The following is a 24,390-nucleotide window of genomic DNA, read 5'->3' on the forward strand; positions in this document are numbered from 1 at the left end:
TCTGAGCTTCCATTACAAAATGTCCTCAGAGGCTTACCAGCTCTGAAGAACATCACAACCAGCCAATGGGGTGGATCTACTGGAGCATTCATTCATTTCATATGTTTAGACTAGCATGGAAGCTTCTTTTGCTGTCAAAATGCTGTCAAATCTGTCAACATGTTTTTCAATCTGATTCCTTTTCTCTTTGTAAGTCCTACTTATACAACAAATTTCAGCAGCTGGATCCTGTGGTAGAATGGAATTTTAGAGTTGCTCCATAGGTATTTATAGTCTGGTCATTACCATCTTGTGTACGTGTTTAATCCCTGTATTGCCAGGTTTTGCAATGGCATAGCACTGGCTTTCACCTTCAGTCATGTTTGTTTATATACATCCCCAAGTCACAGGGCAGGGGGATGTCAATAAAGAAAAGGTCGGTCGGATATTTGTGTGTGTTATTTAAGTGTGAATCAGGAGAACTGGAGCATTCAGGTGGGAAGAGACCTCACAGATTCTCTAGTCCAAGCTACTGCTCAAAGCAGGGTCACCTGTGAGGCCAGGTCAGTTTGCCCAGGGCTTTACCCAGTCGGGGCCAGGTTTCAGGGATGTCCTGTCCCAGCAGAACTTCAAATGAATATGGTATATCACTGTAGAACAGCTATGCCTGAACTCCCAAAGACATTTGTTTTTTTTAAAAACTTGTACTTCTGTCTGTGTGTATCGCACCTCTGAGACTTATCCCAGCTCCTCACTCCAGCAGTCCTCAGTGGATACTGATCAAGAACTGAAAATAGCTTCTCTTGGATCTTATATCTCCATAAGTTGTAGGCCCTGCTTGGGCCACGTACTTGTAAGAAAGCCAAAGGAAGGATCTCGTATGACTTTTCCTAGGTTTCACATACGAGAGAAAGCAGTCTTTCATCTACCTTATCACAGTAACTAGAAAGTAGCCAGAGAGTAAGAGATATAGGAAAATGTGATCTGCAGAATCAAGCTCCTTGGGAGCTCACTGTGTGCAAATTGAAGGCTGTGAACCCATGAGAACATCTCCAGTGCCTCTCTGCACCAGTTGGTGAAATCCCACGCACCCTGTTTCTAGTCTCTGCAGTCAAATGCACATGGGGCTCCCCTCTGTCCTGGGGATGGGTGGACTTCTTTTTGCAAGCTGCCTCTTAGAGGCTTCTGTGCATGAAACAGGAACTTACTCTTTACTGTTGGTAAAGGGTTAGGCTGGATAAATCACCACATCATAACACATTCCCAGAGTACTGGGAGCAGGGGCAGATGTATAAACCCAGTGAAGTTGTCTCTGGTCAGCATGGATGCTACTGAATTTGAATTGCTGCACAGAGGTACAATGCCCTGTCAGGAAGAACAGAACAAAAAAACCACTCTGAAATCCCATTTATTCATCTCCTTATTCAGGAAATTGCGCAACAGCTCAGGGATTATACAACTCTCATCATGCAGTGCAAAGTGGACTGAAAGTTTTAACAGCAACACCAACCAATTTAGCTGTTTTCGGATTTTTTCCCTAAATGTGACAAGGGATCATAGTCCCCATATGCTGAAATCATATGCTGTAGGTCTCAGAGCTGCAAAACTGTGTCAGCCAGAGCTGCTCAATAGTTCAATGGTCTATTGGACAAATGAGAGGATGAGAAACACAGTGAAAGGCAATCTGAGAACACATGAATGTCTGTCAGCCAATGCCACTGGTCTGGAAAACCCTGGGTTGCAATTAGAAACAGTAAGCATTTCATAAAGCAGTATCTCCTACTGTGACACGTTAGACAAACACACAAAACAGACTTTAGGCTGTCCCACTGGATCTATCCTGGTCAGGGCAGTCAAACCTGCAGCCAGAGGAACCATTCCAAACTCCAGGCTCCTGGGAGAGGCTGCCCGTCTGGGTGGTACTGCACACTGATGCTCCAGACATGGGGCTGCAAACAGTTTTGTGTGGACCCCCCGGTAACAGCTTGAGCCTCTTATATGATCAGAAACTTCCCCCTCTGTCATAGCAGGGGCTGCACTGGTCACAGACACTGGTCACAGGCATCTCTTCTTTATTGTCACCTCTATTAATTCCTTGCACGTATGCATATCAGTGTGCTGTTAATCCCACTTGCCTGGAGCTGACTTCCCAGGCCAGCTAGGAAATGGGGCTATGTTAGAGATATTGTATTCCAAATCTAATTCTGTGCAGCTAGAGGAACCCAGTCATATGGCTTTGCAAATAGCCCTAGTACCCACCATGGCACAGGGTGTCACTGCACTGAATATGGTAGACGAGCACTTGATGGTTCCTTCATTTTGAAATATATGTGATTCCCAGGGCTGCTCATCAGTTTTATAGCTGGATTATAATCTATATTTTAGGTATATAATGCTGTACAGTAGCAGGATTTATCCAAACCTAGATGTGGTAACACTGTTATCTCTGTCATCTCTCTTTTGAACAGTTCATCGGACATTTGCAACATAAGTTTCCAATACCAACTTTACTTACCCGCAGCCATTATTTTGCACTGCAGCCATTTCAGTGCACACAACATCTGGGATTTAATTCCAGGGCTTCCCCACTCAAGAGTAAAGCCTTTGCATCCACCAAGCTAAAAGAGCTGTTTCACTGGCTTGGATGGAATTTTGTAACTAATAAAACTGTAACTAATAAAAATGCCAGCAAAAGGCATACATTTGGTTGCTTTCACAGCTTGAACGGAGTGAATCAGAGACAGTGTGAGCTGCTGCAATGTGTCTCTTTCCCTGTCCTGCCAGTACATAATTCACACAGTTTAAACTATCTTAACTACCACTGGACTCCTCCACACTTGCCCCTTGCTGTCCAATAAACAGGATAGCAACGTGGTGCTCCTTAATAGCACCTGTAAGACTATTCTCTGCTACAACAGTAGTATTCCTGAAGCAGCCAAGAAAAGAAACATGTTTGGACAGACCAATAATTGAGAAACTGGTATATTTCCACCAAGAGAAGGGAGCTATTCATGCCCTCTATCTTTAAGTATTGATTCTGCATTTTCTTCATCAAAGAGGGATTCTGCGGTTGTAGTCAAACTTCGACGAGCGTATACACGCACTTGGAGTTAAAAGTGTATGTGGCCTGAATTTTAGAGTAAACCCTAAGATTACCCTTTTAATCAAAACTCAGCTTGGTACATCTCGCACTGTTGGTTAACTCCTGCCATTTGAAGGGACAGGTTATGGTCTGATGAGCCTGTTGTCAGGATGTTGTGTCTTACTTTGCAAAAAAAATGTAGTTGTCATCAGATGGCCAAGAACATAGGTTTTAGTAAATATCACACAAAATATTTGTGTGTGATCATTCAGTTTACTTTAAACAAATTTGCTTCAATTGTGCTCCCACTCCATTTGTCTGCCTTCTGTGACTGTTCCAGCAACATATTTACTGGCACGGATTTTCCCTCGAACAGCAACATTTAAGAGAACACGTTCATAAAAAGCAAATGTTGATTCTATAATCAAAAAGTATTTGCTCTGATGAGACACTACTATTAATGAGTTAAAGCCACTACCAAATTGTTACCGGAAATTTTTGTCTGAGGGAAACTTAAAATTTACATGTAATAACAAAAGCTGCAAAAGCCTCTGGTTTTTTGGGCATACTTTTGATATATTCTTTCTTTTGAGGGGGAACTGGAAGCCAAAACATTTTCCATTTCCAGTTGATGGCATAGGATAAAAGTCATTTAGTGTATGTGTCCAGTCAGAAAATAACTGAAATTCACATCTCATATACTTAAAGGAATGCTGGCAGAAACAGATTAGCAAACAAGTCAGAGGTTGAATTGCCCTTGTACTGTCAAAAAAAATGTCAATCAACAGACAAATTAAGGGAAACCATTATTTTTCTCCAAGAATTATTTGAAAACACTCAGGAGAGACTGTTAATAGTTTTGAGGGAGTAGGTATCTCCCAAGCTCTTCAAAAGAAATAAGGACTTTCTGTTCATCACACATGGAATTGCAGTTTTACATTACTTTTCAGTCTTATATTTTGTAACATTTGTATTGTGTGCTAGAAGAATGCAGACTGGTTTGGGTTCACAGTGGAAAAACACAGGGCTAAAATTTTAAAAAACAATTGAAAAACAAACCTGTGATCAATTGAAATCAAGACAGAGGGGAAAGAGAGAGTCCAAAAAGCAGAGAGACAGAAATGTTAGTCTGGGCCAAGGAAGCAGTATTGGAAAAAGGTGTGTCAACAGCTAGAGCTGAGGAAGCCAGCTCTAGCAGAGAAATGTGAGAAACAGCATAGATTGGAACAAGTCCGTTCATAAAATAAAAGAGAGGAATATAAAATTCTGCCTCAAAATGAACAGAAAACCAAGAGTTTGAGGTGAAAAGGCAAAGATGTAATACCAGTTGTAGTCAGTTGCACACACAGATTTGGAAAAGACCTGAATAAGAATATTTCAAAAGTCAGACCATGCAGTAGACATGATGACTGGTAGATTTGCCGTTGTGATATACCTAGGCTGAGAAGATGAGTTAAAAATTCACAAAAGTGTCCAGGTTTTAATTAACATAGCATCATAGAATGTTAAAGGGTTGAAACGGACCTTAAAGATCATCCAGTCCCAACCCACCCTGCCATGGCCAGGGACACCTCCCGCTAGACCAGGTTGCTCAAGGCCTTATCCAATCTGGCTTTGAACACTGCCTCTCTGGCAGCCTGTTCCAGTGTCTAACCATGCTCACAATAAAAGATTTCTTCCAAATAACTAATTTAAATTTCCTCTCTTTCAATTTGTACCCATTACTTCTTGTCCTATCACTATAGATCCTGATGAAGAGTCCCTCTCTGGCTTCCCTGTAGGCCACCTTCAAACACTGGAATGTTGCTATGAGGTCTCCTCGCAACCTTCTCTTCTCCAGGCTGAGCAGCCCCAACTTTCTCAGCCTGTCTTTGTAGGGGAGGTGCTCCAGTTCTTTAATCAACTTTGTGGCCATCCTCTGGACTTTCTCCAACAGTTCTGTGTCTTCCTTATGTTATGGACGCCAGAGCCGTACGCAGTATTCCAGGTGGGGGTCTCACAAGAGCAGAGTAGAGGGGCAGAATCACCTTCCTTGACCTTCTGGACACACTCCTTTTGAAACAGCCTAGGATTCTGGCCTTGGCTTTCTGGGCTGCGAGCACTTATGTTGAGTTTTTCATCAATCATCACATAACGTATGCACAACAGGTTTCAAAGAGGGACAGGAAAGTGATATGGATTATTTCAAGTGTTTTATATTAAGAGGAATTATTCTACCTGTGAAGGAGTTAACTGAGAAAAGCTGGTACAAATCTAGAAAGTTTCTTAGGCAAGAGAGGCTGCAGGTAAGCAGGGACAAGCCAATGCAGTTATAAAAGTTGTGTGCTTTTGAGGACTATTGACAATAAAGTGGCTGATGGAGCTCACAGAAATTTTTTTACTGAAACACATTTTTTTCTGTGAGTGTCAGTTTGTTGAAGCTGACAGTCACAGGAAAATACTTTCTAGTTTCAGGGGAAAAGGTTGCTTAGATCTGAGATCACTAGTCAGAAGAAGAGAAAGAGAAGAGGCAGTCAGAAAAATCAAATAATTAATTAACTCATCTAGAATACAAAAGATCCAGAGTGAAGTCTTTGCTGGATGAGAAGAATTTTGAAGCAGTTTCCATCATTTCAATATTAAGCCTAGCTGTTAGACCACCAGTTCTTCTAGGGCAGTGTTGTTTTCTCCCTTCCTCGCAGAAAAAAAAACAACTGAAGAGATATGTCACAGTACGAGCAGAAGAGTTACTCTGAAACTTCTAAAATACCCTGATGCTTTGCACCATCACATCTCTCCACCACTTAAGGCAGAAAGAAGACCCTGAAGCAGCAGTATCCTTATGAATGGAGGTCCCTGGCTCTGATGTCAAAAGTAATGGAGCTCTTTTGTGGTCTTGATCAGATGGTATACAACTACATTTTCATAGGTACTCAGTTCTCTGTGCCTCAGCTGAGATATTTTGCACCTACTGTTCTATTCTGTATTGTTCAAAGGTGCTCAAGACCTACTGCTCCTTTTCAAGTCCTACAGCAAAGCAATTAGGTTAAGTTATTTCAGACTGGGTTCCCAGAAATGAAGATGCATAAAATGAATGAACACATGAAAATATTGGCCCTAATATCTCTGTGACTCAGCTTTTCTGTCCCTACAATGGAGAAAACAATGCTTACTGATATTGCAAAATGCTTTGAGCTCCAGGAGTGAAAAGAAGTATGAATGTTAAGTATGATCATAATTTTTATTAGAAAAAAAATTTTAAAGGATCATTTATCTCTGGGGAGGGGATCCCAGCACAAAAGATGCATCCCTGTCCGAAGAACCACTTGAAAGTTGAGCAGTTGCTAAGAAACAAGAGTACCTTCATCACAATGAATACCTCGAGACAGATGAAGTGGGCAACCATTTCACACGGCTGCCACGAGGTAAAAAGGAAATGGGACCAACATCATTAGCAGAAAGGAGATCATTAGATTTCTGCACTACGGTCTGCATGAACCTACAGAGAAAATGGATGAGGACAGTCATGTAGGAGAGACAGGAGGGAGCGACTCTCTTAAGTGCTCTACGAAGAATAAGGAGGCTCTGGGTGCTTGTTAAGTGGAACAGCAGTGTCGATGGAGGAGCCTGAGGACACAGCAGATAATGGCTTCTTTTCAAAGAGCTGAGCAGAGTACCAGAAGCTATGGAATTACTGGAAACAGGAGTAAAGTAAAAAGACGGAGTAAGGCCTAAATGATGAGAGGTTCCAGGGTCAAGAGAAGTAGTTGTTTTCTTGAGTGACTGAATTATGTCAGATGTTTCCAGGGCTGCAAGGAGAGTAGGAAGAAAAGCATGAGAAAGGCTCAGGAAAGGGGGGTGTTGAGCCTAAATGACATATATCGGGGAAATCTGTGATTGAAAGATGAAAAAGTATATTGTACCTGTCTGGAAAAGGGCTAGGAGGTGAGAACATGGGTGTGCTGGAAAAGAAGCAGTGTCAGAGGAACAGGGAGTAAGGGCTAATACAGTTTAAGAAACAAAAAAGGATTAGGAACAAGACTATCCTTAATAAACTGCCCTGAGTCTCATGGTGTATGTGGAGGAGGGATTCATACTGTTGTTCCTGAAAGTATAATCCAAATGATTGAAAATCAGAGACTTGATAAGGCATCCTGAAGAAGATCTTGAAGTGATGGGTTTTGTTTAGTTTTGAGTTTGGTTTTTAATGCAGATGGTGTTGGACAGAAATGGAGATTAACACAGCACTGCTGGTATTGCCATAATGGACTGAGAGATGAAAGGAGGGAGCCAGTCAAACTGCAGTTGAGCACTAATAGGCAGATGAAGAAAATGTTTGAAGGGCTTCAAAAGTTTAGTGTAATCCTGAGATGAAGAGACAACAGGGATTGTTGCAAATTAAGCAAGGCAGCACTGGGTGGGGAGAGAAAAGTTGGGCGAAACTGCATGCCAATATTTGGGAAGGAAGGTAAAGAAGGAGGAAGAGGCAGCATGAATAGTCGCCAGAGTTGAAGAAATAAATTAAAGACTGCAAGAAGTCTGAAAGATTTGGAAGGAGAGAAAATAGAAGAAATTCACATGTAGGCTGTTGCTTGAGGAGTGAAAGGAGAGATGAGCTGTTAAAAAAATTACATAGGATCTACTCAAGGTTTCAGAGATGGGAGATGGAAATTCTCCCAAAAGAAGCCATGTTCCTTGCTTATTCTGGCAGTTCTGTCCTGCAGGAACCACCCTTGATAGGACATGACCAAGGGAAGATGCAATAAACAACAAAGACAGTGGTACAGATCTTCTCTGGAAGCTGCAGAGGAATGCTCTACTGCTGGGATTATCCCCTTCATCCACTTCTGGGAAAGTCGTGGAAGTCAGGAGGTGATCCCACTGCTTTCCTCTCTATTGAAATGCATTGCACCCTACGAGCTGTGGGCCACAATGGGAGATCCTCAGTCCCTCAGGGACGTGTTGTTCCACTGCTGTGGTGGCCCATCCTAGCACTCTTAGACAGCCCTTTCCCAGTGACTGCCTCCCCTTACGAGTTAACACTCCTAATGTGTGGCTGATTGATTAGGTGAAAGCGATATAGAGAAAATGCTTCACCAAGCTATTTAGACCAGATCATGAAAGCACAAACCCACTCAATTCTTAGAGCTGGAGAGGCCCAGCAGGACTATAGAGGAGTCCTAAAACTTGCACTAAAACACCCAGTGTGCAGCAGCTATGTTATCTTTTCCTTACCTGCTGTTCCACTTGTGTCATTCCTTCTTCTTGAATCCCTGTGCTGAATTCTGTAGTCTCCTACATCAAAGTTCAGTTCCTCATTTCAGCTTCAAGGCCTCACGTGGCTCTGTTGGAGCTTGCTCCCTCCTTCCTCTCCCATCCTCCTTGGTGCTAACTCAGCACATCTGCCCCTCTCCAACTCCCCTCCATCACCCTGCAGCAATGACTTTGCTCCTCCTCGCCTGCTGTCCTTTCCTCTCCTTCCACCGCACAACCTTATTCACCTCCCTCGTGCCTGCCCTCAGGACTCATTTACTGCAGTTAGTCTTCCTGCATAAGTGACTTCCATTTCTCCTATGCCCTTGGCAAGCTTTGACCCTTCTGACTATTAAATTTGTTTACTGTATTATATCTTTAGAATAAGGAATGATTCAGAGATACCCTGCTAAAGCCAGGAGCAAACAAGACATGAACAGGCCATAACAGCCTGTGACCTTTCTCAGGCACTTCCTTCCCTCATTCCATCCTGAATGTCTCAAGCCTAATCTTGTCCCCACAGTTTTCTGCTGACCTCACCAGAAGCAGGATCCAGGTCCCATAGCTGCTGCCTAATAGCTGCTTAGAGCCTCTTCTGAGGAGATGAGCATCCTCACTTGCTAGTGTCCCAAAGGCTGTGGTCTTTTTATTATAAAATCCTGGGCACAAAATTCTGCCTGTTCAGCTGCCAGTAAAATGCCGTGTACACATGGTGGCATGTGGAAATACATAATAATGTTTAACACTACGAGCAGACAGCATTATCAGGGAAAGGCTTTCCCCTCCCACTCACCCCTTGTCTATCTGTTTCTTTCCCGTTGTCAAAATTTAGCATCCTCCACTGAGAGACTCAGTTTTGCTCTGATGCTTGGAAGGTATCCAGTCCCAGCTCACTCGCTTTCCCTGCCAGTCTCCACAGGTATTCTGTAGGCTTCCAGCTAGTCAAGAAATGCTCTCTCTTCCCCTCCCCACCTGCAGGGGAATCTCCAAGTGACGGGGTTGTTACAGGATCCCAGTGTTAAGCAAAATTATTCATTCTTGCTCTAATGTATTAATCGCCTCTGCTCCACAGCACACCATGAAGTGCACTACAGGAAAAAAAGAGCCCTTCAATAGGAGTGGAGGGCAGCCCTGAAGAGACATTTGCACAATCCATTTGTTATGTCAGGTCAGAGAGGAAACAAGTGGAAAACTTGCACACTTTTAGTTCTAGCTTGGCCAAAACTCATTTAGGTGTTCACTAAAAGGGTCTCCAGAAGACAGTTTGGACCAGGGACTAATGCATAGACTGAATTCCATGTTTGAGGTTGACATGACTCTAATATTGGCTTAGCAAAACCAAGGCCACAGCCTTCCAAGGCTGTGCTGATCAAGAGGTCTTGATGCACAATGGATCTCAGAGGTAAATTTTGAAGAAACAGATAGATGGACTGCGAGGTGACAACTGTGAGTAGTGCTAAATGGACAAGCTGTTCCCCAGGGAAGCTTTTGTTCCCCAGGGAAGAGCTGGCCAGCTGTGCCTTCAGCAGCCACAGCTGTCCCAGCAGGACCCAAAGAGAAGCTGCAAACACATGCTAAGTAAGGTGCATGGTAGCTGACATGAAGTCAAGTAGACGCAGAGAGCAGGCTGGAAAAAAATGTAGAAGTACTTTCCTATTCCACAAAACTCTGGATTTACAAAGCTTCCTGTTCTACACTGGGGTGGAACAAAGATGGTTTTTAAAGCCTTTTTTTTTTAAATACCAAAACCATGAGCTAGATGCACTGAAATTGTCAGTAAGCAAATAGCTCAGGTATTCACTTTATTCCCCTGGGCTTCAGATGATCAGGTCAAAGACACTGTATCTCTCTGAGAAATTTTCATTGAAAAATGCTGACCAGCTTCAAGAATGACTTTCAGCAGTGGCTGTGGCACAAACAAAAAGAGAAGAGATTTACTCATGGAGAGACAAACACACAGTGAGACTGAGATGCTACCTTTCTTTGATCTTGGCACATTTCTTGTCTGGCAGCTGAGTTCAAAGGTAAGAGAATGAGGTTAAGATCTAGGATGCAGCACAACTTGTGTTGTTACTTCACAGACTACTGCAGCTACAGCAGTAAATTAGAAACTGAGGAGGTGATTCCAGTGGAGAACTGGCAATTTTTTCCAAGGAAAAGTGGGCAAATATGGAAGGGATTTGGGTTTTGCTAGTCTTTAGGAGGCAAGCTCTTGTTTATAGACTTCCAAGCACGGAAGTCTCAGTTCTGAGATGTACATTACTCCTTGTGTGGTGTGGGTGGGGAGGTACAGAGGTACAGTTTGATGTAAGAAGCTCTCATGGGCTTGTGTCTGGGTAATACAATCCAGACCACAAAGGTGACTTGGTACCTGCTTGGGCATGATTCAAAACCCTGAAACAGCCTTTCACATTTCTAACTGAATGTAACTGGACGAGATCACTTTAGAAATAATATTCCCCAGTCTAATATTGTGAGTAAATTTTATCCCAGTATGAATTGCCTCCTCCCTGGGACGCAAGAGTGATGTAATGTGTAGAGTAGCTGAAAACGCTTCAGAGATTAGCCTTAGCACATAGCTCACACCTACAGACTCTTCTGTAATAAATTAGTGTACTCAATGGATGAAAAAATATTGGTGGAGAAGCACGACTTGCAGTCAAGCTTCAAAGGGGTTATTATGACTGAGCAGCAGTACCTGCTCCCCCGTATGCCTTCTCTGGCTGTGCCACAGGTAGTTTCACACCTCCTTTGCAGCCTCCTCTTCAATCTCCGCTTTCCAAATCATCCCTCCCTCACTGACCTCCTCTCATTTTTCTTGCAGGTTTTGTCCTAAATCTAGCACACCTTTCCCCTCCATGCTTCTCTTTTTAAAAGCCAGCATAAACTAACAGGCTACACTCGTGCACACAACCATAAATGTCTCATGATCCTGTGCTGCTATAAACTTCCCTTTTCCAAACACCCTGCTGGCACTGTTTCCTTGTTAAATAAGCCCAGTGCTGTGCTTAAGTCTAACTTTTGTTGTAAGAGCTTCAAGAGAGGGCCAAGTGACTTTGTTTCCTTGTAAATCACTGAGGTACTTGCAACCCTGAGGAAATAACAATAATAAAATTATTAACGTTCTAATAGCAGCCTCTAAAAGCTAACAGCATTAGCAAGGCTTGGCATTTGTTTTTTGCTCAGCTGCATAAAAAGGGACCTAAAATCAAATCTGTGCAATATCTACTTTAACACCTAGTGTTTGATATGGATTATGAGTAAAGCAGCAAGTTAGAAAAGCAGCAGCAGCTCGTTTGGAGACATTGGGAGTCACAGCATAGCTGTGCTAACACAATTTGATCATACTCATGTGGGCCAGCTACCCTGTGCAGCCCTGTGGGATATAGGCTGTGTTTACCAACATTTTCTGAATTCCAGCAACCCAAGTACAAAACAAGCATGATCTGTGTAACAAAGCAAACTCTGTGTCCTGGCTCTTTTAGCACAGAGGGCAATGCTTTCCTACAACTTTCACAGATCAGTCCAGTTGTTACTCTGGGTATTCGCCTTGCCAACAATTGCACCAAAACATGAGGGAGATATGAGCCTATAATGTTTTGGAATCCATACATGTAATCCAGACAACTCTTCAAATCCCAAATCCTAGCATAGCTGGGAAATGTAAGAAACAATATTAATTCATGTTTGAATTCAGAATTCAGGCTGATTGGGAAGGGTGGCAATGGAGGCTGTCTCCACCCTGGAGACATTGCCAAAGTAGGGAACTCCCCTTTCTGGGATAGCTGGAGACCAGTGGCTTACTCCTCAGCTGTCTGTAGGAAGGGGTTTGCTGTACATCAGCCCCATCTTCCCTCCAGTTTTTTATTCTTTATCGCTTCAGGAACATTTGGGAGGCTTTGGATAGTGTTGTGAGTGAGGTCCAGGTCAGGAGTGGATTTACCAGGGGTTAACATCCTACAGAGCTTCAGGACACTCACATTCCCCTCATCCCAGGGTGTTCCCCAGAGCACAGTGAGGAATCTGCTCTGGATTGAGCTTCTCACAAACCACCAGTGCTGCAGGGCAAGATAAAGTGGCTGCCAGAGGATATTGCAAAATTGGAAAGGCCTGACCTCTTCCTTGTGGCTTTAATTTTCTGATTTGTAAGTGGTGCGTTTCAGGGCACAAAGGACACAGTGCAGAGAAGCTCTGTGAGTGCATGGCCCTGCACGTTGCAGCTCAACCTGAAGCGCTGCAGTCAGCAGGGCTTTCTGCCAAGGAAATCCTACCCCCATTTCCCCCCGGCCATCTCTGGTGGGCTGCCTGAAGGGATAGCAAAAATCCCAGAGCATTCTCTGAACAGAGTAAGGGATAACCAATATTCCCTGCCTGGGCAAAGCCGCCTCTGTTCTCCGAGGGCGGGCGAGTGAGAGCTCAGTGAGCATGTAATGGCTGCCACACTCATCTGTGGAGTCACCTCGCTGGGGAATCTTTCTCAGTGTTGCATGAAGGGCTTTGGGTTCCCTGGGGTAAAAAAGTGCTAGAGAAAACCCAGCCCTTCCCTTGTTCTATTTCCTCACCTAAAATAGACTCCAATGCCCATCTCCTGGGCTGGAATAGCCAAAACAGGTTGTGAATCCCCAGTGGAGCCACTCACTCCAACTCAGGCAACAGCAGAAGGACCCCCAGCTCTCACCTAGAGATCTTGAAAGAGAGCAAGCAGTGCCCACCTCCCCAGTCCTTTTCCCAGAGGAAGGGAGGGCAATAAAATGAAAGGTGCTTGGGACCAGTGGGGGCAGGGTTGCAATTTTCCATGAGAGCTGAGGATATCCCACACCCTGCTATTCCCCAAAATTTCTACTGCTGGATGTCAATTTTGTTACAGATTTCACAATTCCTACTGCAGGCTGACGATATCGTGTGGGAGAATACAGGAGACTTGCTGAGACTGCCAACTTGCTAAACACGTGTGATGGGGGGCTCTCCCTTCCTGCATGTGTCTGAGCCTTGGAGGAGAAGGGGGAGGAGAGCTTAAGTGGCACAGAAGAGAGAGGATGTATTGAAAGCTGTCTCTGTCATCGACTTGTTCCATTCTTTGGATTATTTCATTATTTCCCTGGGGTTCTCGGGTATTTTTATTATTAATAACTAATAAAAACTGCTACATAGTGCTTTGCATCCTGAAGGACCCTAAAGCACACCACATACTTCATGAGCTAATTAACAGCTGCAAGCCTAATTTCTCTCTTGTTTGTGGCCATAACTGCTGAAGGAGCAGCTCAGAGTCACACTAGATTTACACCAGTTTAACCAAGGACAGCGTCTCCATATAGATCCAGTTGGATATGTCAGAGACAAATGCACTGTGGAGTTGGAGATGAAAGATTTGAAGTGCCTTTTCTCCTCCTTCATAATTTAAAAGTGACTAAGGAAATTGCATTCAAAAAACCTTGTGAACACAGCATTACAATTACAAGATTCAAGATCTGGAGTTTGGGAATTGCCAAGCCCAAGTTCCCACTGAGCTAGAGGGTCAGCTTGTATCTGAACCAAGGCATGCACCGTTTGTGGCTCTGTCCCAGACTGCACAGGACACTTTTCACCATGTAAGGAGGGCTATTTCATCCTCTTTTCTTGCCAGTTAAATCTGTGCCTGTGCACAGTTAATTCCAATGACCGCTAGAGTTACAGTCTTGTCACTGACCCAAAACATGACCTACTGTACAAGGTGAGCCTGACTCTGTCCTCTGATGCACACTCATAGATAAGCAACACAGAGCAGAAAAATGCAACCCAATAGGATGGACTAAGTCACAAATATTCTAGCCCGTGGTTTTCCTCTGTATACTTCTGAGGAGACATTAATCCGTCTGAGCTTTAGGTCTTTGAGTCCAAGTTTGAGATGGTTCAGTCCTTAGGTCCTCATCCAGCTAGGATGTTGTTTACATGCTCTGATTTCTGAGAGTTTGATGCTGTAACCCTATATGCAAAACCTGTCCTAGTTACAATATTGTTGCTGTGATAGGGAAAAAAAAAAAAAATGAAAAGAGATGCAACAGCTCTTAAATACTCCCTCCATCCCATCCACCCCCTTCCCTCCAGGCTTACATTGGTGTCTCCCTTCCTCTAACATCTGGATGGGCAGCTGTGGATTGGTATTGCCTGTGATAGATATGGAGCATCTCCTCTCCTCCCACACCTTATGCACATCACTTCTCTCTCACTGTAGATAATTGCATCACCCTCCCTGTCACTCGGCTCACAGTTGTAGTGTCACATTTGACTCGTTACACACACACACATAAATGTTCTTGCTACAAATTGACAGATTTTTTTTTTTAATCCACAGTAATATCTTGATTTCTTCTGCTTGCCCTTTCTGTTTTGCCTGGACTTTTCTCCATGTCCTTATCAACTTCTGCCTTCATTTCTCCAACATCCACCACAGCAGCTTCAGCACTTAAGCTGTGTTCTTGGAGTTTGAAAGCCAACATCATGCTACAACATCTGAGCACAACTATTTACAAGCCTTTTTCTCAATTCTTTTTCTGGTTTCCAGCTCATTTAAAATCTAGTTCTGTCTCTTCTTGCAAGGCAAAGGCAGTAGCTTTTACTAACTCAGCAAATATACCTTGAAAACTCTGCAACAGAGGTTGTATGCCAGAAAGTTCATATGTTTTTCCCACCTAGAGTGACACTAGTCACTCTAACAACTGTAGAAATAGTTTCTGACCTCTCTGCTGAGGAATCAGAGATGTTGTCAATGCTTTACTCATTCACTGAATCACAAAGGATAATATCATTTACAAAAACCAAATTATTTCACTGACAAATAAATTAAATTGTAACATGCAGTTGGTACACGTGCATTTATAAAACTGTTTTCAATTCCAGAATGCTAGCACTGATGGGAAATGAGAGAAATAGAACATTAAGAGGAGCACAGTTATCCACAGCTTTAGATTATTTAGATAAGCTTAATACATTTTTGTGTTTAGTACTATTTTCAGAAGAAATTCAGCTCAGGTTTGATTCTGGCAAAGTCTAGAAAACAGAGCCAATTGTTTACCGTGGGAGACGTCTGTACTGGATGCCTGCAAAAAAAGGATTTTTTGAATGATTTTTATTATTGCTGTGTTGAGGTTTTTCATTTGTGACTTGGACAGATGTCTAGCAGTCTCTGAAATCCAGCCACCCGCAATATTTCAGCTTGTAAAACTCAAATGTGCTGGATTTGTGTTTGCACCAAAATGCATTCAAGAGCCTTTGCCCAATTTTCCCAGACAATCTCACTCTCTGCCTGTGACAAAGCATGGGAAATTTCAAGCCATAGCAAGGATATTTTTGAAAATTACAACCCTGTAAAAAAAGGGTGTTTATAAATGGAAATCTTCATATAATCTTAATAAAAGGTTTTGCTACCACTGCATCTCCACCCACGTCCATGGAACAGCTATAGCCAGCTCTGAGGCAGAGTCTATCAGCTACTTAGCAGCACGCAGCAGAAGTATCGAGCGGGGTGGGAAGGAGAGGAGGCTGCCGCCTCCAAGGAAAAATGCAAAGTGGATCAAGGCTGACAGCAGCACAGAGTCCGGCCGTAACGCAGCGTGGGCCCCGTTGGCTGCCGCAGCAGAGTGCTGCAGGGGACCATGCAGGCAATGCCAGGATGTGATGGGGCTCTTCTGCACTCCCACACTGCTGGGGCTCCACAGGAGGGACCTGAGCACCTACAGCAGCACGTGTGTTGCCTTTGCGCTGAAAAGGTGGTTAAGCATCGGAAGGGGCTGCCCAGGGAAGTGGTGAAGTCACCACCCCAGAAAGTGTTCAAGAAAAGACTGGGTATGGCACTTAGAGCTATGGTTTAGTTGGCATTGTGATGATGGATCAAAGGCTGGACTCAATAATCTTGGAGGTCTTTTCCAACTTTAAGGATTCCATGATTCTTCTGTCATCAACCCCTCTCCTTTGCAGGGTGATTGTCAGGGATGGCTGCAAGGAGTAAGTGAGAAGAGCTGAAAAAGGCAGAACAAGAGCCTGGTGTTAGCTTGGATGGAATTAATCTCCCTGATGCTCACTGGCTATTTTCTATACCACTCTTTTTCTATCTCATCTCCTCCTCAGTGCTACCCCATACTGGTTTCTCCCACTTATTTCTCCCATCTATGTCTGCATTTATTTTTCTTTGTATCAACCACCTCCTGACCAAAATAATCTCTCCAGAACTGGTATGTTCAGGCCATCTTGTTGCTGTAGCTTTGGTCACTGCTAATGCATTGTGATAAACCTCTTCCTTCATGCTCATCAAGGCAGCAGTGGTCTGTAAGGCACTGTTTGTACCATTTTTACTGCAACTCTTTTTATAATCTGATCCTTGGCAACAGCTGTAATAAACATGATTATTAATAATAATGTGAGGAGAGCTGGTATAATGGTTCTACCTTGTAGGCAGGGCAGATATTCTTTCATAACTATAAGATCAATTTCTATTTTGCACCAGTTCTTTTACAGGCTTCTTCAGCACAATATCTGAATGATTTCCAGTGGCATATTAAGTGATGGGGCTTGATATCAGTCACATGTGGTTTGTTCTTTTATCCTCTCCCCAGGGAGAGAATTATATATGCAACACACTGGTTATGTTGCTAGGGTTTTGTTTGGCTTTTTTAACATATGCACTGCTGCACGTTTGCATTGAAGAAGACCACATCAAAGCAGGTATATTGCATTTAGATGGGAAGGTGGCAAGATTTCTGATGGTTCATTGTTCCCATGGGATCTCTGCTATTGTCCCAGGCTCACCTCCACAGACCCCATTTGCTGCCCCACTGAGCTTCACCTTGTAGTGGACATGTCCCTAATGAGGACTTCAGACTCTTCGGTCTGAAAATTATCCACCTGGGTCAAAAAGTACTGCCACTAGCACAGCATCTCCTGCTGCTGTGCAGGGTCAGAGCTGTAAGAGCAGAACCAGCTCAAGCCCCAGAATGACCATGTCTTGTGCACAGTGGCTACATTTGCTGTTTTAACCCTACACACTGTAACCTGTGTTCTGAGGCATGTGAAGAGATGGCCTCATTTTTGTAAGGTGCTATCTATAGAGAAATTCCCCAAGAGGGATAATGAGCTCTTTTGAAGGACCAGTCCTTCTTTTGGGCACGTCAGCACAGGTGGGTAAAGGCAGATGCCTGCGAGCACTGTCTGTGCTCCCTGCCACTGTGCTTTTCATCAGCTCCAAATCCCCCAAAATGATGAGTGCTCTCGAGTGTTTCTTTCTTGGGAGGGAGGAGAGCAATCAAAGCGCCTTCAAAGGGCTTTTCCTGTGCTTTCTTCTGCATTTCATGAAACCTCATTCCTTCCTCTTACAGTCATGTCAAGTTGGGCATTAACAACTCAGTGTCACCAATGTCAGTTTTTGACAGGCATGCCAGACCTCCTCTCTTGGTTTGGAAGCCTTTTGCCAATGCATGTAAGAAAGACATGCCAGCATGCTACATAGCTGTGGAATTTGTCTTTGTAGCCCAGAGGCTGGCTCTGAGCCCCACTTCACCACCTGGTACCAAATGGACTCTGCTCAGAAAGAGAGTCATGGAGCAGAAAGAAATGTTTGTGCTTGTGGCTGACTACCTGCCATTTCTCGTATATCTTTCATGGGTAGATATCAAATATAGTTCAATCTGCAACAAAGTTTACTCCTAAGGCAGGAATCACAAGTGGGAACTTCTAAGAACTTGTGCACAGCCTTCATGTAGGGAGAAGGTCGCATCAAAAATCAGCATGTTACATCAAAAATCAGCATGTTACATTTGACCTAGACAGTGGGGACAATTATCTGGCCCAAATGATCCAGTGTCTGTTCACTTTCATATGTTTAATATAAGTATCCTCAGGCTATTTTCCTGAGGCAGGGAAACACCATTATTCCCATTTCAAGTGAAAGAAGAGGGGGGTTAAGTGGCTTGCCTAAAATGATAAAGGGAGTGTGTGATGGAAACAGATACTGAATCTTTGGCCAACACCAAGCCATCTTTCTCAGCTTTTAGAGGCAACAGCTATATCCAGTCCCCTTTATTTATTTCTCTAGAAGCTATCATGCCAAAACCTCTGCTAAATTAGAGAGTGATACTGAAGAAAAGCTTTCAGTGGATTGCTTTTCTCCATAAATGGAAATATCACAAATCATTCTGGGAAAACAGGTCTTTCTGTTCTTATCCCTCTTTGTCTGCTTCTCTCCTTTTGGATGTCTTTGCCTCTGCCTCTGGCTCCCAGTTTTCAGATGTATGGTCCTGACCATTTAAAAGTGTTCCTACCCTGCAGGAAGGGAGTAGCTTTTCATTCTTTGGAACTTACTATTTTGCAATGGATTGCACTCTGCAGGCAAGCGAGACTTCTGAAAGAGACAGGGCTGCACAAAGTGGCACAAAAATAAACCACATCACCAACAATACTGAGCCAGGATCTCATCGGGGGTAACTTGGTCTGAGTCTCGCTGCAGCAGAATTGACGGCTGCCAGCTGTCCTGGATAGGCAGCATGGACCCAAATAATGACCTGGCCACACTGGAAGAGGTCTCTCTAAAGGATGAAGGCGCAGTTGACATTTTATTTCATGCATCTTAGACATTCAGTCCATCTTGACGGTATGGTAGGTTGTCTCTGCTCTTAATGACCTGTCCTAGCCCAGGCACTGGGGAGGTGCCTGTTGCACCAATCCTAGCTCATCCAGACTGTGTTTTCCAAGTTTGGGAAGGCAACAAGCAAACGGTGGTGATCTTGTCTAAAGACTCCCAGTAATCTCCAGGGGATATGGGGATTGCTTACAGGGGATTTTCCATGGACCTGGGCATCCCTTCTGTCCTGAAACAAGACAGTACTCCTCCCCACCTCCTTTGCAGCCTGCACACCCCAAACCAGGGTGTGGACAACCCTGTTCGGAGTTTGTCCACACTGATACATGAAGGAGAGGGAAGTGGCAGTGATGAATGAGAGAGACTGAGAAACAGGAGGAAGATCTTGTGGGTGAGCATGAGAAAGGATGAGGGAAGAGCCTGAACAGCAGTGGGAGAGCTACAGGGAGGAGGTGGAAGCATGTGGCTTAAGTTTCTCAGAGAGGAGCACGGGAGAAGCTAGAGAGCTCAACACATGCCTGTTTCAAGGTTCACAGCATGAAATAGCTTGAGTCGGGAAGAATGGGGAGGGCAAAGTACAGAGGAGATGTTGCTCTTACTCCCTTGGGGGGCTCTCAGAGCCCTACATGCCCTCCCAAATAATGATTTGCTCTTGCTTAGCCATTCAGGAGTAATAACTGTAGGGTGGCATACAGTTCTTACCCTCCCTCCACAAACCACACGTGCAGCACAGCAAAAGGCTGTTGTGTCAGACCTCAGCAGCACTGCTGAGCTGCTCCATCTCCCCTCCCTGCTTCTACCAGCACAGGTGCCAGGGAGGCTGCTGCACCATCTCAGCAGGCCACAGATGTCCGTCAGAGAATTGCCGAGTGACCTTGGCGCAAGAAGTGACATGGAGGCCTTCCCCACACAGAGCGGGTTTCTGAACCGCTGCCATCCATCACTCACCTACCCTGTGCACTCGCACAGCCGCCGGCACCAGCGCACCCACACCATGCCCTCTTTAACGCGTCCCCGTACAGCACAAGGCAGAGGAGTGCTGTCACCCCCATTTTACAGGGTGGGACTCTGAGGCAGAGAGAAGTGGTTTTAACAGCATGCCTGTGGCAGAGCAAAAACTGAATCTTGTTCTCTTATATTCCCAGTTAGCGCATTAATGACCTAAATTCTGCATCCGTTCCCCATCCATCGCCCAGAGGAGCTAGGAGGCATTGGAGGAGAGGGTGTGGTAACACAGGCAAATAGCATCCAGAGCCACGGCGCTCTGTGCTGAGCACAGACAAAGCAGGGGCTAAAGTGGGACCAACACTGCCTTCATGAACCCCAGCAGGGTTGAGCCAGGGAGAGGGATCAACCTGGCACAGCATATCAGCCTGTGGAGAAGGGCAGCTCCACAATGTCATAGCATTTTAAACAAGCCAAGGCTGAACACCCCAGTGGCCAAGCACCTTGCTGAGCCAGGTCAGCAAAGCCTTTGAGACACTCAGCCCCGGGAGCAGATTTTTGAGGAGTCTGCATGTCCCCTCACTCTGCCTAGGCAGCTGAGCCTCTAACTAATTATCCCACGCAAGTCCATATAAAAGACAACCTGCACAAGATGCAGCATCTTCTCCAAGCAGCTTGATTCTTTACATAGGAATTAATCAGGCTCAAATTCAGCATGAAACAGAGCAGGGAAGAGGGAGAAAAAAGGAAGCAGGGAAAGGATGGCACACAGTGAGGGGGTTTCCAGATTCACTGCCTCTTCCCTCCCTGGCTAATTCCAATCAAGAAGCTCCAGCTGTGTGCTGGGAGCATCACCTGGGAGATACATGCAGGCTCTGCCTGCTCTCCCAGCATGTATGGGCAGGAGGAACTCAATGTTTGGGATCTGGTGGGCAAGGAGCTGAAATCTGAGGCTGGAGACCTCCCCAATGCCCCAAAGAGTGCTAGTGTTCACCTGCACTGTACAGCAGTGACCACAGCCAAAGGACTAGAATGACGAACTGCTCATCTGCCACAGGCAGATGACCCCAGGCAGTCAGGGGCAAGCTAGGGAAAGGACCCCCTTCATGCTGTATCTGCCTGCCTCACAGGTATTTTAGTGGGCAAGTAGCAGGGTGGGAGTGTGCCAAGGGAATCTGCTTGGCTATGAAACTTTCCTTCCAGAAGAGCCATGGTTGAGAAGCAGACACTTCTTGAATGAGATAACTGGATTGAGGATGAGTGATTAATAGCCTTATTTCATAACTCACAGATTCAATGTTGGAATAGCACGTCAGAGGTACACAGAGAGGCGCTGTTCCTACTTTCTTCTCCTACTGCTTACCTCTTAATGCACACACACACTCCTCTCTGCTGTCTCTAGCCTCTTCACAGAAGCTCTTTGAATTAGTAGTTAAAGGTGATAGGTACCTTGGAGGCATCAGACACAAGCCAACTGCATACAGAAAAAATCAAACCTGAAGGCAGACCTAGAGGAACCCGCCTATCTGCCTGCTACAACTATTTGCTCAGCACTGCTTCCCAAAGCATCCCAAACATTGATCCAGCCAGGCTTGGCCTCAAAAAGAAACTCGGGGAAAATCCTTTGAGCTTGGTCCTTCTTCCAGCCATTCACAAATAGCTGAAAGACCATCCAAATTCATCTGGAATAAAACTTCCAAGGTATGATCTGGGGACCTGACATAGTGCGGGAAGGTCTCAGCCTGGGTAGGGTTGGCGTGGAAGAGCTCTGGGTTGCTCACCAGCCATCCTTCCCAGAGGCAACAATCACAAATGTGGTGGCTTCACTCTCCCCTCACCCTGCACACACCCAGCTGGTTCAGCAGCTGGGCTCAGGATCAGGGTGGCAGGAGGCTTTCCCAGGTTGCCACAGCATTTGCCATTCTCCAGACTCAGGCTCCGAATGCTTCTGCTGAGGGATCAATCAGCCCGAGCTACTTTGGTAGTTGACCTCTGGTGAGGAGGCCCATGGGATCTGCACATCATGCAGACACCATATTTCTCCTTTCTGAACAGAATGTGTCTATCAGTTCTGTGTTAATGGCCAGTCAGTGCAAGTGTCCAGAGGGAAATGGAATAGAAGGTAGAAGAAAAAGTTTGGGGGAACCCCAGGAAGTATACTGAAACTGCCTTTCATGCGGTCAGTCCCGTACATGCATGGACAACCTGATCGTTTGAGACACTAACCAAGCAGTGGTCATGATGAAAATTACGATGTGGCTTGAGGAGTACCTCTCTGGAGTGGTATACCTGATGTCAAGAGGAGACACGAATGATGAAAGTAAGAATCTGATAGACATCCCAGATAGCAAAAGACTTGGAAGATGTCACTGGCTTCCTGCTGGAATGGCTTTATTGGCCATGGAGTGTGTGAAAAAGGGTGCCCCATGACTAAAGCTAGCAGAAGGCCCTGTACATACACCAGCCTGATGGAAATGAGTGTGTCCAGTCCAGTTTACCCCACTTCTGGTGGAAGATTTTGCTCCCCCAATGCAAAGGATGTTTTGCTGCTGAGCTGCATATATACACTCGCACCAAGCTTCTTGTAGCCTTTGTCTGTGACAGGTAACAAGAGGAGGCCTGGCAAAGGTACGCATACATATGGAGAAAGTAGATTAAGAACTTTTGTTCCCCCACCACACTGGAACAAAGAGACGTATGCTGCCCACCACGTGAAAAGGCAGCAAAGTCACAGCTGAAAGAAACAAACACTTTTGTACCCAAAACAGATCACCCTGATGTACACAGCACTGCTGGAATCTACTGAGGCCACTCCAGGTGAAACAGAAACACCCACAGTTACACCAGTCAATGCTGAGGGAGGGGACCCTGACACTTATACTTTGCAGTGTGACTCAGACTCTGGCTCCTTTTCCTGTCCCACCTCCCTCAGAGGTGGGCAGTGCTCTCCTGCCTATCTGCAGCAGGAGTCACAGAGCTTCTGGTGCTCTCTCCATCAAGCGAGGGGGTGCTGGACTAGGTGGGCATCAGGCTGGATCCAGACAGCAAACCCCATATTCCTGTGTAAATAAGGAGATATATGTGTGAGTGTGCAAGGAGAGGACCTGGGCATTTAATGGGCATCCACACACGAGTGGGTATGCTTCCTGGAAGGAAGGTAGGGTGGGCACAAAGGGTGATGGAGAGGGCAGCTGTTCCTGCAAGGCAGGCTTTGGTGTTCTCATTTGTTCTTTTTTTTTCTTGTTCCCTAGGGAATTTTAAAGGTCTGTGTAAGCAAATCGATCACTTCCCTGAGGATGCAGATTATGAAGCCGATACAGCAGAATATTTCCTCCGTAAGTCCGCAGGCTCTTCTTGCCATGGCTCATAGGTGCTAGCGTCGGGTGCCTTTTGTTTTCTAAAGATAGGGTGGTGAAGACACTGGGACCTGTGAGGCTCACCAGGACAGAGGAGGTGACCCCAGAGCCTTTTCACCCACTAAAAATGGCTCCACTCTCACCTCCCTGGGTCCTGCCCATGAGACAGTGCAAGTTTCAAACTCAGAGTAACGAACCGTGGCTTTTTTTAATTAACAGCAATTAATTGTGATATAAATTCAAAGTCTGAATTCAAATCCATTGAAAAGCTGCTGAGTGGGCATGAGGTCAGACTGGGCTAGCGGGGCCAATGTGTGTGTGAGTGTGTGTGTCCTCCTAAAGCAGAGAAAGTTTATATTTTCTTATACTGATACTCCAGTGGCATCAGACTGAACAAATTGGCTGGGTTGTGTCTGAGGAGCACCTATTGCTGTCTCCACTTTTCACCAAATACCACTTCCCTATAGAGGCTGCAGATCTGATCTTTGCTGGTTTAAGAGATTTTAGTGATGGGAGCAAGGAGTAGGAATAAGGACAGTCAGAGCCCTTTGAAGAAAAGACCTGGTGCTCACCCAGAGCCCTTGAGAGAGGTGCTATATCCCAGGCATATGGCATGTCTGTAAGGAAATGTTGCCTGAGCTCCAAGTCCAGCCTATGAGTGAGGGAATCTCACATTGCTTTGCACAGCGGCATCCTGACTAGCAGAGCAGATCCACATCATATATTGCCCTCCCTGGTTGCCCTCCCCAACCAGCATTTCCACCCACCCCAGAGGCAGGAGCTTACTCTTCCTTCAGTGCAGCTGAACAGGGAACACTCCTCCTCCCACCTTGCTATCCTGCCCTCTCTTCACAAGCCCAGCATCTTTTGACATCATGAGAACTTCTTTCTTCAGAAATCTGAGATAAGTGTTTTTGACCTCTCAAGGTTAAGCATCAAAGGCTTCCAAAGACCAGGAGTCTTTCAGAATAGCTCCTTGTCATCTGGGCGTGCTCCAAGCCAGATGTGGAGACCCAGCCCTGCGGCAGGGAGGAGAGAGATAATTTAGGATCTGTGAGGCTCATTTGTATGTGAAAAGAGGCAGATCTTATGCTGCTTCCTCTTGGTTTCTCAAACAGTTCTCCATCCACTGTAAACTGTAAATAACACAGGGAGATTGCTTCTTTCAGCTGCCTTTCTGCAGCACTGGT

The 24,390-nt window shown here is 45.1% G+C and overlaps 1 protein-coding gene across 2 annotated transcripts in view; it reads left to right on the forward strand.

Moving 5' to 3' along the window:
• The window catches only part of CACNG2 (calcium voltage-gated channel auxiliary subunit gamma 2), a 52,695-nt gene that overhangs the window by 24,276 nt on the left and 4,029 nt on the right, over window positions 1–24,390 (forward strand). For both annotated transcript variants that reach the window (XM_051784636.1, XM_051784637.1), the window contains one exon: window positions 23,096–23,179. In XM_051784636.1, the coding sequence (XP_051640596.1) occupies window positions 23,096–23,179 (84 nt within the window). The remainder of the gene's footprint in view (window positions 1–23,095; window positions 23,180–24,390) is intronic.

This window comes from Manacus candei, unplaced genomic scaffold (assembly GCF_025592945.1).
Source record: "Manacus candei isolate 608988 ecotype Guabito, Panama unplaced genomic scaffold, ASM2559294v1 h1tg000018l, whole genome shotgun sequence".
In the NCBI taxonomy this organism is placed as follows: Eukaryota; Metazoa; Chordata; class Aves; order Passeriformes; family Pipridae; genus Manacus; species Manacus candei.